This window comes from Lathamus discolor, chromosome 2, assembly GCF_037157495.1.
Source record: "Lathamus discolor isolate bLatDis1 chromosome 2, bLatDis1.hap1, whole genome shotgun sequence".
In the NCBI taxonomy this organism is placed as follows: Eukaryota; Metazoa; Chordata; class Aves; order Psittaciformes; family Psittacidae; genus Lathamus; species Lathamus discolor.
Genome location: NC_088885.1, coordinates 125,163,559 through 125,180,964, shown reverse-complemented (window position 1 = coordinate 125,180,964; position 17,406 = coordinate 125,163,559). Strand labels below are relative to the sequence as shown.

Below are 17,406 nucleotides of genomic sequence, written 5' to 3'. Positions count from 1 at the left end.
AAAATAAAATTTCTTTCCCCAAAATATATATACACATTTATATTTTTATATATATATATACACATATACATATGTGTATTTATGTACTATTGTGCCTAGCCTACTTCCATGCAGTGTACCTGCAAACTAAAGCTCTTCATGGCCTGGTTCGCCTTTACCAGCCAAACAGTCACTGCAAAGCACTATCATATAAACTTAGCCCTATACCAAGTTACAAGGTGAAAAATTAAGCTCACCACTTTTTGGCAAGTCTTTATTATTAAATACTTTTTAATTTCTCAGCAACTGCTACTCACAGCTTTACTGGTCTCTTCATTACTGCTACACTGACGGTTCAGGTGAGTGCCCTGATTTATACAGTAAATGAAACTGTACATGAAAACATTACAAGAATTAAAAAAAAAAAACACAGAAAAAAACAACAACTTATTTTATAGAACATTCATTAAAACATCAACCATATTCCCCAGCACAAAACTGTGGGCCAATGAGAGTCTTGAAAAATTTTATGTAGTTTCTGTCTACTTAGCTAATTGTGCTTTTAGAGCAAACTACTAAATTTTTATTATGTTTACACAAAGCACAGTAAATATACACACATGTTAACTTGCTGTAAAGAACAAAATAGATAAGCACATATTGATAAAGTCTCAAAATTTGTTATGTGATCACCAGAGATATCACACAGCAGCAGCAAAATCCCAAATGCTCATTTAGGCAGCAAAGTATTAACAGTTTGTAACAGAAACCTCATCCTGTAGCTCATAAAAAAAGCAATCCACCTGCAGACACAGTCTTCAAAGACATTTTAGCGCATTAGGTAAATTCTTTCATCAGTCAATCTATTTCTTTCAAGAAATGCTGAATGAGAACAAGAACAAAAACTCTGGTACTGCAATGACACTCCAAGTGTTATAATTAAATGTCTGAAGGAAAAGCATAAGCATTTCTTCATCATCTTCTGTGTATGCCTCCTCCCTCCAACATTGCTGCAACTACCAGTGGACTTCAGTTTATCCCCCCTCACGTATGTTTACATACCTCACTCAAGTAGGCCCAAAACTGTTATTGCCCAGTATTCCTGATGTCTCAACATACTTTGCTACTACTGTTTATTACTGGAAGATTCAGGAGATCTGAAAGTATAATATTAATAGAAGCAAACCTTTCCACTCAGGTTTGATCTGTGATGAGCATAGATTAAAAACAGTACACTGTATTTATACAGTATAAAGCCAAAAAGAAGAGAAACAAACTCACATGGGAATAACTGCCCAACTACATCTACCTAATAAAATAATCTAATTAAACCTTCTGCCTTGCACTTATAGACTTTTTATAGACTTTTGCCTTATAGACTTTTGACTGAACACACAAACCCTGCTGCTTCTCACTAAACTTGATAACTGGAGGATGAAGAATCACAAAGGAGTAAGGGAATAACAATACTTTCAATAATCAATCAGAAATTTATCCTCCGTGATACATTCTAATTCCATTATAAACTGAAGAACCTAAGTAAGTCTAACACATAACAGGCATGTTTCCCATGCCAGGAAACCAGCAAAGCATTTCCCATGCTGACACACACCAGCAAAGTCACTTCCTTCATAAAATCTCTTCATTCTTCAGCCAGCCATAAGCTGTACCAGCTGAAGTCCCATTCCCCATCATGGCTGCATCAGCTAGAGGGGTCTCCTCTCACCACTCAGATAAATCAGGCTTACTCTTCAACTCCTGTCTATATTACATACTGCCCATTGCAACAGTATAGTTTTGCCTCAGCTTTAGGGGTCGTGCATGTTATCAACTGACTCCACAAGATGTCATGAAATATTCAGGAAGATGAGTTAGGTGTGGTATGTTACACTTCCACACAAATCCTGCTTACATACTGTCCCTTTCCTACGAAAAAACTATCGACTGAAGAAAAACTGAAGAAAAAAGTCTCCTGTTCCTTAACTGCCCCCTCTACAAGGCATATACACAAACTGGAAACTGCACTTCAAATGGGTGAACAGTTAGGTCTCCTGCCCACCACGACTACACAAGTGCTAATGTACTTTTCCATATGAACCATACACATCATAAAAGATTACATTCTATAGCCCCACAGAAGAATTTGGCTCTCACCCCAAAACCACGGGGATTTTTTCATCCAGTTGAATACTCAGTTCCTATTAACTACAGTGAAAACTGCAGGTACTCCATGCAAACTATTAGGAAGACTTTAAATGGCTTCAGCTTCTCCATCATACAAGAAATGTAGTTTCTACCTCAGTGAGCTTCACTGATGGTGTTGAGGTGACCTGGAAGCCTAACACTTAACCTCTATTGGAACTTCAACCTCTCAGGCTGCCTCTACTTTAACAAGACTTCCTGGAAAATATGGTAAGGTTTGGACAGAGAAAGAGCACTGGGACCCCACGCTGCTGGGGAGACAGGGGTGTCACTTCAGACTAGCTCTAGTCTAGTCCCAGGAACTGTACACTCATTATCAGCCAGATGCACTCCTACAGAAAACCTTCCAGTTCACTTCCATCCATAAGGAACCCAGGCTGTGTGCCCCAAGACCACCTCATGATGTGAAAAAGGTAATCTGGGGTAGTTCCAGAAGAGCTGGAACTACAACTGGCAATGTTTTTAAGAAGAATAAAGAGAACCATAAGCCTAGGACACCTAAATGAGTGGATCTAACCTCCAGATCAAGACGTTAACATAGGAACAAGTACAACAAATGGTTTTGATGGCTTATGTAAAATAAATGTGGTGGTCTCCAGTGGCCCTCATAAATCCACCATCACCTAGCACATCTAGTAAGTAGGCAAAAGGAAAGCTCAGAAGTTGCTTCCTGAAACTCAAGCTGAGGTTCAGACTAATATACATGACATTTCCCTCTGAAGCATTTACATCTCTGAACTGTCACTTGAACCCTGTTCACAACCATTAACGAATGTGACAAACTTGACACAGAACCAGATATTAATCTCCAGCCCTCCTCCCTTTCGCCATATGATTTATTTAGATCATCTTGTACCAAAATGTAAAAATACTTATTAATGAATTCAATATTTGGATGCAACTTGGAATACATGGAGTCTGCTTTTTAGGAGCTGCACACTTACTGCCTGAACACCAATATCCATTATGTCTTAAACTGCAGAGTCCAAAATTAAAGATACTACAAATTCTTTAAGTTTGCTAAAATCATCTAAGACTCCAACATACACCAAATTCAGGGCTTCACATAAAAAAAAAAATACTGAAGAACGTTCCCTTAGGATAGGTATTTTCTTACAATAGGTAAAATCTGATTGTTAAACGAAAGAAGGAAAACACAATCACGCAGCAACTTCTCAAACTTTTGTTGGGGTTTTTTTTAACAGAAAACACATTGGACCATTTACCATTTTTCATGGTTCTACTGAGGATAAACATATGGAGAAAATAAACTACTCTGTAGATCTTATTTCACTCCGGCGTCTGTGCTTTTATTCTCCCTGTCACAGCCAAGTTGAGAATTTCCTCTTTCATGATAATAAGCAGAAAGTTCAGGATCTCAAGACAGCAAAGCAGGAAGTTTGCAGTTTGAAGGATTTCCCCTCTCCAATGGGACAGGGGAGGAGAGAAAAACATGAGGGGGCTACTGTGAAATCTTTTGCAAACTTTAGCAGCTGATTTGGAGATACTGATCTCAACAGGGTCCTAAAGAGATGCTACAGAGACCACGTCCAACTGGAACACTGCCCGCATCTGTTCTGCGAGAATTTGTCACTTTGGCTTTTTGAGAGAGTGAAAACTCCTCCCTTTCCGATTAGGGTATTAGTGATAATCAGACGTGGAAAAGCTAAAACTGCTGTAACAAGGCTCGCACCAGAATGTGCTACTTTCCCAGCTGACCCCGTATCACCAGACAGGGGGGAATGCCACATGTGGCTCTAATGCCGAGCAGCTGCAGAGCACCAGCACACCCCTGCCCTCCCCTTACCCCCCGCACCGCTCTGCTCCAGGGACTATACCAAGTAATGGAACTGTAATGAACACAAGCCCCGCACCCTAGGCAGACCTGAACACACACTAACCCCTTTGAGCGTCCATGCCCGGAGAAAGCGAGATCACCCCTTTCAAAGTGGTATCACCAGCGGAGGCTCTCCGAGGAGGACGACCGGGGTGGAGGGCAGAGGGGGGGACACAATACCCTCCCCGGCCATTTCAGAAGTTGTTACTCTTCCTCCCTCCCTTTTAAGCAAAAGCGCAGCTCGGGGCGGAAAACGCTCCCCGGGGTGCGAGTCCCGCTGTCCCTGCAGCGTGCCCCGCCGAGGGCGCCGCCTTCCCCGGGCGGCGGCAGCGGGACCGGCGGGCGAGGCGAGGCCAGGTCCCTCCCGACCCTGCCCGCACCGCGCCCCTGCGCTCACCGACACCAGGAACTCCAGCGTGCCCACGTAGTCCCGCTCGGTCTTGAGCAGCTCGTTGAGGACGCAAACGCGCAGACGAAGCTGCTTCTCCAAGTCCTTCCCGCTTTCCCCCTTGCCTTCCCCTTTGCTTTCCTCTGTCATGGTGCAGCGAGGAAGAGCGGAGCTCCCTCCCAGCCCGGCGGCTCTCCCGGCTGCGGGCAGCGCTGCCTCAACGCCCAGCACTACGCTGCGGACAAGGACAACAAAAGACCCCGCTCAGTTACATAGTGGGGCCGGGCCCCGGCCGGTGCCCAGCTGCGCAGCAGCAGTCTCCGCTCCTTTCTCACCCGGCTCCGGCAGCAGCCCGAGGTCCGGAGGCGAGGAGCCAGCCCGGTGCGTGCTCCTTTCCCGTCAGGAAGGGGACACAGCCCGGAGGAAACAAGCGGTCACTGGTTCCCAGCTCGCCGTGTTAGCTGAGGGGTTGGAAAGCCTCCGCAGCAGCAGCACAGACTTGGACATTAATCAAAAGCTTTGTATGCATGTGACTCCAGCCCCTTCCCCCCCTGCGCTAAATCTCAGGAAAAAGGAAAGGAAACAACTTCAGGGAAGGTTGCGTGCCAGCAGCTGCCTGGTTCACACACAAGCTGAGAGCTCCAGTTTGAGGCTAATTGGAGATCTCCAGCAACAGAGCAGAAGAATTTTAAAACTGTCCCAGCAAGCTGGCTGGCCAGGGAATCAGCAGTTGTTCTGGTTTAGCTTAATCATCTGCAAAAGGGCCATTTTAACGTCCCCCTCCACACCTTCCCACGAGACATACATCACAATGTGTATCACTGGTGTGTATTACAAATACGTGCTTTCATGCTCTTGTAACAAGCTCACGCAGCTAAACATGTACATATGCTAACCAGGTACAAGCAATACATTCTACAATAGTTACAGGTTAGTTCTTCCGAGATTTGGGGGTTGGAGGTTTTTGTTTATTGAAGCAAGGTGCTATAAAATCCCTAGATTATATGGTTTATCCCATCAGCATTGGAAGTACAGATTTACATGATATATTAGAAGAGTAAAAAAGAGTTCAGCAATGTTTTCAGTTAGCAAAAGTACATAGCTACTTTATACAAGGGGAACTGAGCTATTGAAAACTGAAGTATGTCAGGACACTACCACCTGGATGTTGGGACTGCTGATGGAAGCTGAAGGTTTCTCTGGCCAGCTCTTCGGTCTGTGTCTGGAAAGAAAATACAGGTCTTCAGTTTAGAGATGCCATATCAAAGTATCATTCTAAACCTGCAACATCCTGAAAGGAAGGAAAAAAATTAAAAGCAAAGCGTAAAACTTCTACAGCTAAAGCTCTGAGAAGAGTCCTTATTGGGGGAGAAGAATTCATGTTCTGATAACTGGACATCATCTAGCCGTCTGCCTCACACATCTTTTGGGAAAAAAGCGAACACAGTTCCCACAAGATGTTTCTCAAAGAACAGAAATATAAAGGCTGTTTCTTTGAATGTGTCCTACTTCCCTGTGACCTCCCCTTCCCAAACACAGCTCTCTCACATAAAACCTAGGCAGGAAGCAGCAGTTGCTGGGGCTAATTCTGCTCGGTGTAGCCTACTCAGCTGTTTATGCATGTGCAGACTAGCCTGCAAACTTGCCTACTGAGCTCAGTGAAGCTCTTTCCTCAACGGGACACTAGTCCATTCCAAAACCAGACATGAATTTTCATGAAAAATTAATTTTCATGCAGTTTTCATGAAAGTCAGAATTTCATGTTTTCAGGGACCTTACTTCCCTGCCACATCTGGTTGAAATGGTCTGGTGTGTTGAAAACAGGCTAGGGCAGAAAAGCCAACACAGTTCAATCACTGAAGCTTGTTTTCTTCAGAAATCTGTCTAAAATATACAACATGTCTTATGATTAGCCACCCTCTTGGGCAGGCTTCACTAGTGAGGCACAGAACCAAAGACCCAAAACACTGTGGCTTCTGCCCTACTATGGAGGAGATTATGTGTTTCTCGCTTGCTTGCACTAGCACCAGAAAAGCTGGTGCTATGGTGGCTACACTGTACCCCAACATCAAGTTTTCTCCAGATAACCAGCAAGAGGATCCAAACCCACTGCAGTAGAACACCATGCTACTGCTTTCCCACTCCCAAGCTTTTGAAGGTGCTGTTTCTTGGGCAGTCATAGCAAGATACCTCAAACTATTTAAAGCAAACACCCCCTCATTCTTTTAGGAGAGTAGAAATAAAGGACCTCTGCAGTTTCTGATTTCAGGCATTCCCCTTTGTTCTTCTCTCCAGCCATGTGCAACTAGTTGTTACAACCTACACTCACAGACCATGGTAAAGGATAAAAGAGCAAGGAGCACCAGCTTACTGTCTTCTTCTTCCTCATCACCTTTAACAGTAAGAATCCCTTCCCTTCACATTTATCATCTCATTGCCAGGAGAACTTAAAGCTGAAGTGATCTTTGTCCCAGTTTACACTCCTGCTGCCCTCACACAGCTGTTTCTTGCTCCTTAATTCAGTCTGGCAGCTCTAGCTATTTGGGCCAGCAAAAGCATTAACTGGCAACACAGGAGAGGTTTTTACAACTCACTTAAGGTCACTGGATCCAGCAAAGCCCACAGCAGATGTACAATGACAGGAAAAGTAATTCTAAGTACACAATCTATGGAAAGCACTCGTGCATACAACCTTAGCCAATTTTCCTGATAATCTGCTTGAAGTACTAAAGACAAGGGCAAACTACGCTTTCCCCCTTGTTTAAGGAAAGAGCTGAATTGCTCTAATTGTACCTTTCACTGCACCAAAATTGAGGGGAGAAGGGGGAAAGAATAAAATAAGGGTAGAGCGTACACACAAGATGAAGACATTCAGACTGAACACAATGTTTTAAGCAACAAAAGGGCAGATTTTACACTGGGATGTATGAGGGAACATGAATAGTAGATTGCACTACCTGTCTTAAATACAGAAAAAAGTTATGAAAAACAGTATACTGATTATGCTAGCATGTGAGAGACAGCAATTCTTGCTCCCTTTGGGGAAAGCCACATGTTTGGAGAAACTGCAAAAACCAGATTTTTCCCATGGAATGAAAGAACTTTAAATGCAACAAGAACTATTTCAGTCCAAAGGTACTTAAGGCCCAAGTTTGAACTCTTCATAAAGAGTCCTCTTGAAAAACTATGGCACCACGCCAATTTTGTACTATTCGTAGGTACTATCACATAATTGAGGATAGACGGGACATATGAAGATCATCTAATCCAAAACCCCTGCTCAAACAGGGTCACCTACAGCAGGCTGCCCAGGGCAGCAGCACAGATTGTCCAGCAGGTTTTTAGTATCTCCACAGATGGAGACTCCACATCGTCTCTGGGAAACCTGTGCCAGTTGTTTGACCAGTGTTGTACAAGGCTTCTCTTGTGTTCAAACAGAATTTCATGGGTTTTAATGTATGCACATTGTCTCCTGTCCTGTCAGCAGGCAATACTGTGAAAAGGCTGGCTTCCTCTTTTTCATTCCCTCCCATCAAGCATTTAGAAACATCAGTAAGATTGTCCATGAACCTTCTCCCCTCCAGGCTGAGCAGTCCCAGCTTTCTCAGCCTGTCCTCATATGTAAGATTCTCCATTCCCTTAATATATTCATGATACTAGCTGATGACCTGCAACAAGTTTCCAGATGATATTAAAATCCTTATGCATGACAGATGGTAGTAATTAAATTTCAACAAACTGCCATGATACTTGTGTACTCTATGGGAAAACTACGTGGACATGCTTCTGTGTTTTGACTCAGTGATGGCTATCTGTGCAAGAGAGATGCAGTATCACACAAGAATTAAATCAAACTTTCTGCAGGGCATATTATCTTGTATCACAGCACTGTAAAGGACTCTTCAGTTCAGCTGGTAATTTAAAATTATCTTTTCAGAGAAAGCTGAAATACGTTTCTGAACATATGAAGATAGGCTGAGGAAGTTGGGGCTGTTCAGCCTGGAAAAGAGAAGGCTGCGTGGAGACCTCATAGCAGCCTTCCAGTACCTGAAGGGGGCCTATAGGGATGCTGGGGAGGGACTCTTCGTCAGGGACTGTAGTAACAGGACAAGGGGTAATGGGTTAAAACTTAAACAGGGGAAGTTTAGAGTGGATATAAGGAGGAAATTGTTTCCTCTTAGGGTGGTGGGGCACTGGAATGGGTTGCCCAGGGAGCTTGTGAGTGCTCCATCCCTGGCAGTGTTCAAGGCCAGGTTGGATGAAGCCTTGGATGAGATGGTTTAGTGTGAGGTGTCCCTGTCCATGGCAGGGGGGTTGGAACTAGATGATCTTAAGGTCCTTTCCAACCCTAACTATTCTATGATTCTATTCTATGATTCTATATGTTTTTAATAGATGGGATAGCTTACTTTGCAGGCTACTCACCAACATGGAAGACTTTTCTTTCTTCAAGATTAGTTTTCCTGAAGTAAGAAAAACAGGGACAGACACAACCTAGCCACTTCTGCCCCCTCGTAGATAACACTACTGAGGGTCCCCTTTTCTCCAGGTAATGCTGATAACGCAGCAGTTTCTCCCACTCTAACCTGCCTGAACAGTCCATGAATGCAGAAATGGCTGTCAAAGCTAAAACTGTTTTCCTGTAGCAATCTTAACTACCAGAATTTACCAGAATTAAAAAACAAAACAAAACCAGGCACATAAGTATTCTTAAGAGACCCATGCAAGAAACATGATTAACAAACAACACTAAAAAAGTTCGCCTGAATAAAACCAGTTTGTTTACGGGTGTCTAATACTGTACTAAACAGTTGCAAAGGTCAGTATGTGCAGGACTAGATGTATATTCTTATGGAGTAAGTGTTGGAGGATAAGTAAATCAAGGAGTTTGCTTTTGACACGCTGCTATCGGCTCATTCACCACAGAGTTTACACTAAACCAGCTTTGCACTGAGAAATTTTAAAACGAAGTTATTCTTTCTACAGAATGGACCACAATAATTGGTTCTGTGATCTTTCATTATGGCATTTTTGAAGGAATATGTAGGTGCTTTAACCACAGAGACATTTGCCGCAAGCACCGTAAGTTTGTGGAAGCAGTGTAATATGATCATCAACACAATGCTTTCAGTGAGCTCATATAATCAAAAGATTGCTGCAGGTACTCTGAATACCAGCTGGTCTCCCCCAAAACACAGACTTTTTTTACCCCAGACTGCTACAATATTACTTTCCAACTATGAAGACAGTGGGCTTCACCACACAGTTTTTCCACAAGTATCTAATAATGGTGCGTATCTATCTACAAGGCTTTCAGTCATTTGTTCCCACCAGCATAAGGGACACAGCAAACATCTATAGCAAACAAATTCTTAACATTCAGTTTTACTTAGTGTCTAAAGAACTAATGTGTAATCCAAATCTTACTATCCAAAAATAAATCTGAAAGGACACATATAGATTATAACTCTTAAGAAAAGGGGTAATCTGTAATTCACTGAAAGAACTATATTTGACTTTCTGTATAATAATCATTTGTACCTTTAAGAAATCCCGCAGGAAGAAGCCACCTATATCTTATAAAGGCAAGTGATCATTACAGATGTTTTTTCTTCAGAAGGCTATCTAGCATGAGCCAGCACATCTCCAGAACCTCAAGACAGGAGCACAGTTAGTTCACATACCTTTTGAATTTAAGTCAGTATTAAAAGAACATGAATTAACCCAAATGCATTGCAAGATCTCCTTAGGAAACCCTAATTAACTCAGGAAGAAACTGTCCTTATATGGAACCAGCATGATAAAATAAAAATGGTCTCCATGCAGTTCAACACCAGCTTAGTGTACCTTGAGGGAACTGTTTAAACTAAAACTTCATCTTATGTAGGGCCTAAGCAGAAGGACAGAGTAGACAGCTGCAGACAATTACCCCACCTCAAGTTCAGGAGGACATTTGATTGCAGATTTTTCACACTGTACATTTAGCAACCTTTTTAAAAGCTGATAGGAAGCTGAAAAAAAATTGATTATAAACAGTGCAAACTGAAATAAGATGAATACAATCTAGTCAAGTAATCTGAAAAAAAAAATCCAACCTACTTCCCACATCCTAGAAATAAAAGAAATGAACTTCAGAGTATGAAAGGTCTTCATGTTGCTAGCCAGATTTATGTCACTCTAGTTTCTCCATGGGAAAGAAAACATAACTGATAAATTAAAACACCTTTTTTGATCTACTCATGGGAACTCAGCAGAGCAACTAGAGATTGAAGAGCAGGGCTTTATTTGGAAACAGTGGCAGAAGAACAGTTCAACCACTTCTTTGGCTTTTGGATAACAGATAGTAAACCAAACCTTAATACGAAGGAAAGCATAATGAATTTCCATTCACAGAATCACAGAATCCCAAGCGTTGGAAGGGACCTAAAAAGATCATCTAGTCCAACCCCCCTGCAAGAGCAGGGTAACCTACAGTACATCACACAGGAACTTGTCCAGGTGGGCCTTGAATATCTCCAATGTAGGAGACTCCACAACCCCCCTGGGCAACCTGTTCCAGTGCTCTGTCACTCTTACAGTAAAGTTCTTCCTGATGTTAACGTGGAACTTCCTATGCTCCAGTTTACACCCATTGCCCCTTGTCCTATCACTGGATATCACTGAAAAAAGCCTAGCTCCATCATCCTGACACCTACCCTTTACATATTTGTAAACACTGATGAGGTCACCCCTCAGTCTCCTCCAAGCTAAAGAGACCCAGCTCCCTCAGCCTCTCCTCATAAGGGAGGTGTTCCACTCCCTTAATCATCTTTGTGGCTCTGCGCTGGACTCTTTCAAGCAATTCCCTGCCCTTCTTGAACAGAGGGGCCCAGAACTGGACGCAATATTCCAGATGCGGCCTCACCAAGGCTGAGTAGAGGGGGAGGAGAACCTCTCTTGACCTACTAACCACACCCTTTCTAATGCACCCTAAGATGCCATTTGCCTTCTTGGCCACAAGAGCGCATTGCTGGCTCATGGTCATCCTCCTATCCACCAGGACCCCCAGGTCCCTTTCCCCTTCGCTACTTTCTTTTTACTTTATGGTAAAAAAAAACAACCCAATCTTCTAATATGAGAACCCAACTATGAGCTTTGAGGAGAAATGTTCGCTAATGTACACTGAGCTCCCCAGAGACAATAGCATGTTTGTTTGTAGTCAATCAGAGGACAGTAACTCATCAATAAGTTTCTAGCACTAGTGGTTGAACAGTTATATAAACATGCCCAACTATTCTGCAGTATTTAGAAGTTGGAAAGAAAATCAGATTCATCAGCTGGTACAAAGTATAAGACATGCGTCTGTACCTGGCTTTCACTGTTACCTTTTATATCTTGGTGAGTGTGTGACATGTAGACCCACTTGAAAACACTCTTTCACTCAGCTTGAAATACCTTTGATACAAGAGGTAGTCTTATCACATCCAAATAAGGAAATTTTGTGCCTTGAAGTACAGAGACTAACTACTGTTATTCAGAGTAATACTGCTAATTCAGAGTAATTCTGTTATTCAGGGTAATACTGCTAATTCATTGCATATTTCATTTAAGTCTTTGGTTTGCTGTTCAAAAAGCTGAAGTTTTCTTAAGTATTTTAATATTCTTACTCTGTGCAGTGACTTTCATCTTTTTCATCTCTTTTTTTCAAAGTGTAAAACTGATAGGAATCCCTCTAGTAATTGGATGTGTAGTGTAATGTACTGTCAGTATTTGCTGAAAATCTTAAATTAATCTTAAATAAAGCAAGGCTACTGATGAGGTTCAGAAATTTCCTATCTTGCTTTAATTGCTGGATGAAGTGAAAGAGGAGCCTCAAACATCCATCCATTGAAAGCCCAAGACAAGAAAAAAGCCCACCCTAAATTTGTACTTTGTCAGAAATTATTTTTTAAGATTGTAAATATGTGTTTGAGAGAGAAGATGGGGAGCAGGCAAGGAGAGGTAACATAAAGCAGATGTCCAGAAGCAAGCTATACGTAGATATAAGCAGAACTCAAGCCACACTGGTAATACCAGCACAAAACAAACAGCATTTGACTGGTCTTAAGATTTCTGGTTTAAGTAACCAATGCTTGCACTGTATCTGTTTGCCAAAACAAGAATAAGTACAGACTGTTCAAGTTATGATGTGATATAAGGTACATGGCAGCTAAGTTTTTTTCTCTTAGTTTCTTTTACCATGCAACAACTTGCATAGATAATAAAAAACAGCTGAGATACTGAGTTCAATGGTTAAAGTTGAAAGTACAGAACAAGCTGCCATTACAGTCCAGAGATTTAATGTTGATGATTCTCAAAGCAGATATTCTGCATTTCCAACCCTTCAGAGTGTACAAGAGCAGAGAGAGTAGTATTTTGAAACAGCTCCGAATTAGGGTTTCTGGCAAGACCTGTCAAAAAAAAGATAAACTTTAAACTAAACTGAAAAAATAACTTAAGTTTTATTATGGTTGATGCATTTTTTTATTAAGGAGCTGAAAGAATGATAACTACTACAGAGAAATGTAAATATATTCTTCCATAGGTAGGATTGTTACAGTCAGAAGATGAAGCTTCTGCCAAAATGAATCTTTTAAAAGTCTTTTTCTATTAGGGATTATTGCCTGAAAAGCAGAGTAAGACTGGAGATGACCAGAAAGCATGACCAAGCACAGCAGAGTGGTACAGTACTCATTTCCTAGAAGGTTTTTATATAAAGAACTGAAACTATTTCATTTGTAAAACCAGGATTTAAAAAAACAAATCTGAATGCTAAATTTACCACAGTGGCAAGTTACTATTTTATAGCAAGGTATTTAATATACAAACTATGTTTTGTTATGTTCTCTGTTCATTTGTCCAAACAGGGAACAAGCCAAAGCTCTGCAGTCCAAGCCATCTGCTTTAACCATGAAACAACATGACACAAGGTTAGATCATCAGCTGACATGAATCACCATAATTCCATCAATTTCACTGATCATTAAAGACTCAAATGAAATACGGACTAGCAGTCTGGCCCTACTTGAACTATCACCCATCTATTTTAGCTATGTACATGAAAAAGAACAAACATACTACCAGGGAGTTGCAGTACTTACTCGGAGGCAGAAATGTTGCTGTTTTACAGCATCTTCCTAATACACTTGTCTGGGAAGGCAGGAGAAGGACAGAAAACACAAAAACCAAAATAGAAAATCACGACCAAAAATATCTATGAACTAAACACCACCACACATATTCCTTCATAAATGTACTTAGTTCTTCAACCACAATACTAATTAAATGTTTGTAGAGTACTTTAAATAAAACATGAAAATCTGCTCCGAGTCACTTTCCTTTTAAACCTCCCTTTTACTTCTACCTATCATAATAACATATGTGACTTTACCGGTATATTCATACCATTTGCCCTGAACGAGCTGTGAAATGAACTGTAGCAGTACAAATCTCTTTCAGTCAAGACTGATGGAACAAGGATGTATGACTTCTTTTTAAAATACAACCTTTTTCATTTAGCTCCTCTATCTTCCAGGATTTTATTTCCATAACTCAACCATTCTGATATATAATTTTTAAACCTCTCAATTTACTTCCAAAAATGAAGATTTTAGCTGTAAATATTAAACTAATTTTATACAATAGAAAGTTGAAAGATTCAATATTATGCTTACTTCTACATGAGTTTAACCTAAACACCTAAATCTTGCAGTCAGGTTGTACCAACTAAACTCCACAGTTTATTTAGATTTTTTTTCTTGGTATGTTCATATGTGACGCTACAAAACTAGATTACACTGGGGGTAGAAGGATCTCAGCCTATCGATAATCACAGTTTTCCTCCTTGGCTGATGTTCCTCCATAAGCCTCTGGTGCACAAAACTAGTACCTTTTGACCTTAAGCTTTTCTACTTCTCTAGTTTTCTGCACTGACTGCACACTTCTGAGACTACTGTGTTTATTTTTCAGAAGTATATAGATTTTCACCTGAACTTTGTGGTATGATCCAAGAGACTACCACTCAGGCATTAAGTAACATGACAGGGATCTGTTACGTATTTATTCTCGTACCCTTCTTTTAAGGGAAAAGGCTTATGCTGTTAAGTGTAAAGGTTTGGATTAAAAACCAAAAAAAAATTGCATTCCAACACACAAATATTGCTGTTTTTAATGGAAGAAGGACAGTCAAGGCAATACTTCTTGCCCTTCAGGTAGAAACTGATTAAGACAATAACAGCCCCCAATTTTGGGATAAGTTAATTGCAGCCCATTGAGACTATGAGAGAGCTTCTTTCTTTTTTCTTTTTTTTTTTCCCACATGTACAACTAATAATACAAGTGCTTAAGAAATGCTTTGGCTGTGTACATCTAGATTTTGAGGCCATGTCTCTTTTCTGTGCACCAGGGGACCAGATAATAACCAGTTGTGTATCCAGCCAAGTAAATCAATCAGGATTCCTCTAATGTGCATGTTTTATCTTTAGCTTTAAAATCCCTTTTGCCTGGTCCATATACCAGAGGTCTGGAAGGAAGTACAAGAACTCTTACAGTAACATATAACCAAGAAGAATTGTGTAGGTGAAAGGGACCTCTGGAGCACTGCTAGATCAAAAATCCTGCTCAAAGCACATATGGCAAAGCTACGCAGCTGAGATTTTAGTATCTCCTACTTCGGGACGCCTGCTCCAGTGTTTCGCTGCTCCTGTGGAGTTTATTTCCCATTGCAGTGTCAGTATTTTCCATGTTGTAACTTGTGTCTGTTGTCCTTCATCCTCCCATTGTATAAGTCTCAGAAGGTCCTTGATCCATTTCTCTACACTTTGCCATTGAGGGAGTTACAGAGAGCAATACCACCACCACCTGCTCTTCTAAAGGTTGAACAAAGCCAGTTGGTTCTCTCAGCCCCTCCTTGTACACCATGTTATCCAGCCCTATGAGCTCCCTGTTGGCTCTCTGCTGGACTCATTCCAATTTATCAATGTCTCTCTGGTACTGGGGAGCCCAAAACTGGGTACAGTGCTCTAGCAGCGGTCTCTGAAGTGACAGACACAGAGAAGAATCACTTCCTTCAGCCTGCTGGCTACACTGCTGTTCTTATAGCCAGCCTGGGATGACATGAATAACTTCTCCTTATGAAGGAAATGCAGGACTTGCTGACTATGCTGTTTTTAAAACACTTTTGTTCTTCCAAGAAGCAATGCAACCTGAAACAGAGCCAAGTGCTGTCTCAATATTAATCTTGATTATTAGATAAGTTTAGAATTATTCTATGGCTAGCAGAAGTGTTAAACATCAGCAGCAGTATTATGTCACTCTGAGACAAAAGCTTACTAGCTGCAGGATATAAATGTGCCTGCCAGTGACAGGACGCTGATTTATGAGTGCTGAAAAATCAGTAATTTGAATAAAAGTTAGGTTTGGAACAGCAACCGTTCATGACCATCCATAAAGGCTGTATAGCAGTAACTGCGGTAAGGCAACCATGGGAATGGATGATTGGGAATTTCCTGTGGAAGTAGCATTTTTATTTTCTACAGTAAGAACTCCCACTCAGCCACTATGACATTGTTTGGAATCTAGAATGTTTCCTGTACAGGTGCGCCATGAATGCTGAAAGGAACTGCAGAAATGCCTGTGCAGCTAGACAGCACACAAACATGTTCTGTCAACAACATGAAATCAATTTAAAATATCTTTCAATGTACTAATGAAGACACATGGCTCACCGGCCAGGAAGCAGTAAACTAAAAACTGATTCTGGAGTTTACTACTAGTTTGTTGTGTAAGCACCGTTAAGTCGTTCCACTATATGCATCCCTGGGTTCATACCAGCTATTAGCTTCATTTCCACGCTTGACTACTACTAACCCTCAAATCAATATAGGCTTTTTTTTTTGGTGGCTGTTATGTTTTCATAGGCCTTCATAACTCACACTTCCTTGCTCACGTGATGTCGAAAAACCCTGGTGGTATTTCCATAGAGAACCTCCCACAGAAGAGACGCAAATTTGCTGTTGTAAACTGGAAATACCAGTGAAGGGCAGCACTCTTACAATAGCAGGAATTTCACCATAGGAGTCTAAACAGTAACGCCATGCAAATCAGTGTAAATTGTAATATGATTGTTTTTCCTTCTCAGACAGCAGAATTTATTCTGTTAAAGTAATGATGTTGCCTCAATATTTATTATATACAGTGTTTTTCAAATTGCTGCAATACATGAGATTTTATTTTTACTTTACAAAGGAGTTAATGTAAAACAGTAGCACAGCTGTAAGGTCAGCTATTCCAGCAAATTAACACAGTTTTGCATACCACTTGATAGGGCAGTTGGCTTCCCTGTGAGTCAGTGGCATACCGCTCTTGTACTTGACTTCATGAGTGCTTAATAACACTGGATGAAGGATTTGGACTTCCAGCAAGGACTGGTGAACCAAGGCTTGTCCAGCAAATGACAAGAGTAATTACAGAGTTTGATTTGAGAAGCTGAGCAATATCATTATATTGAAAAACCTTAACAACATTCAGTCATGACAGGATGGTCATGTTGCTTGTAGGATGGAATTGAGCCACTTCCAACGTACAGCTTCAAAACCCAAGGCTTCCTCTCCTTTTGGTAGAAAATATCCTTTTTAGTTTATCAAAGAATGACACCATATGACACATTTGGTAATACAGGAACTTTATCTGGTATCATTACTATATACGTCTGTGACTGTTTAGCCTAGACTGGGATTCTGTAGCTTGGGCTAGGAGGTTCCATCTGAACACACTTTTTCACTGTGAGGGTGACTGAGCACTGGCACAGGTTGCCCAGAGGGGTTGTGGATATCTCCATCCTTGGAGATGTTCAAGAGTCATCTGGACATGGTCCTGGGCAACTGGCTCTAGGTAGCTCTGCTCGAGCAGGGGACTTGAACCAGATCACCTCCAGAGATCCCTTCCCACATCAGCCATTCTGTGATTCTGTGAACTACCAGGC

At 41.3% G+C, this 17,406-nt stretch overlaps 2 protein-coding genes across 2 annotated transcripts in view; one reads left to right on the top strand and one right to left on the bottom strand.

Moving 5' to 3' along the window:
- PREX2 (phosphatidylinositol-3,4,5-trisphosphate dependent Rac exchange factor 2) overlaps positions 1-4,867 on the bottom strand; it is a 176,251-nt gene extending 171,384 nt beyond the window's left edge. Inside the window, exons 1-2 of the mRNA XM_065668406.1 lie at positions 4,742-4,867; positions 4,416-4,641 (exon numbers count right to left, since the gene is read on the bottom strand). Of these exons, the coding sequence (XP_065524478.1) occupies positions 4,416-4,556 (141 nt within the window). The 5' untranslated portion in view covers positions 4,557-4,641; positions 4,742-4,867. The remainder of the gene's footprint in view (positions 1-4,415; positions 4,642-4,741) is intronic.
- CPA6 (carboxypeptidase A6) overlaps positions 4,555-17,406 on the top strand; it is a 136,293-nt gene continuing 123,441 nt past the window's right edge. The window contains exons 1-2 of the mRNA XM_065669143.1: positions 4,555-5,144; positions 13,292-13,354. Of these exons, the coding sequence (XP_065525215.1) occupies positions 4,555-5,144; positions 13,292-13,354 (653 nt within the window). The remainder of the gene's footprint in view (positions 5,145-13,291; positions 13,355-17,406) is intronic.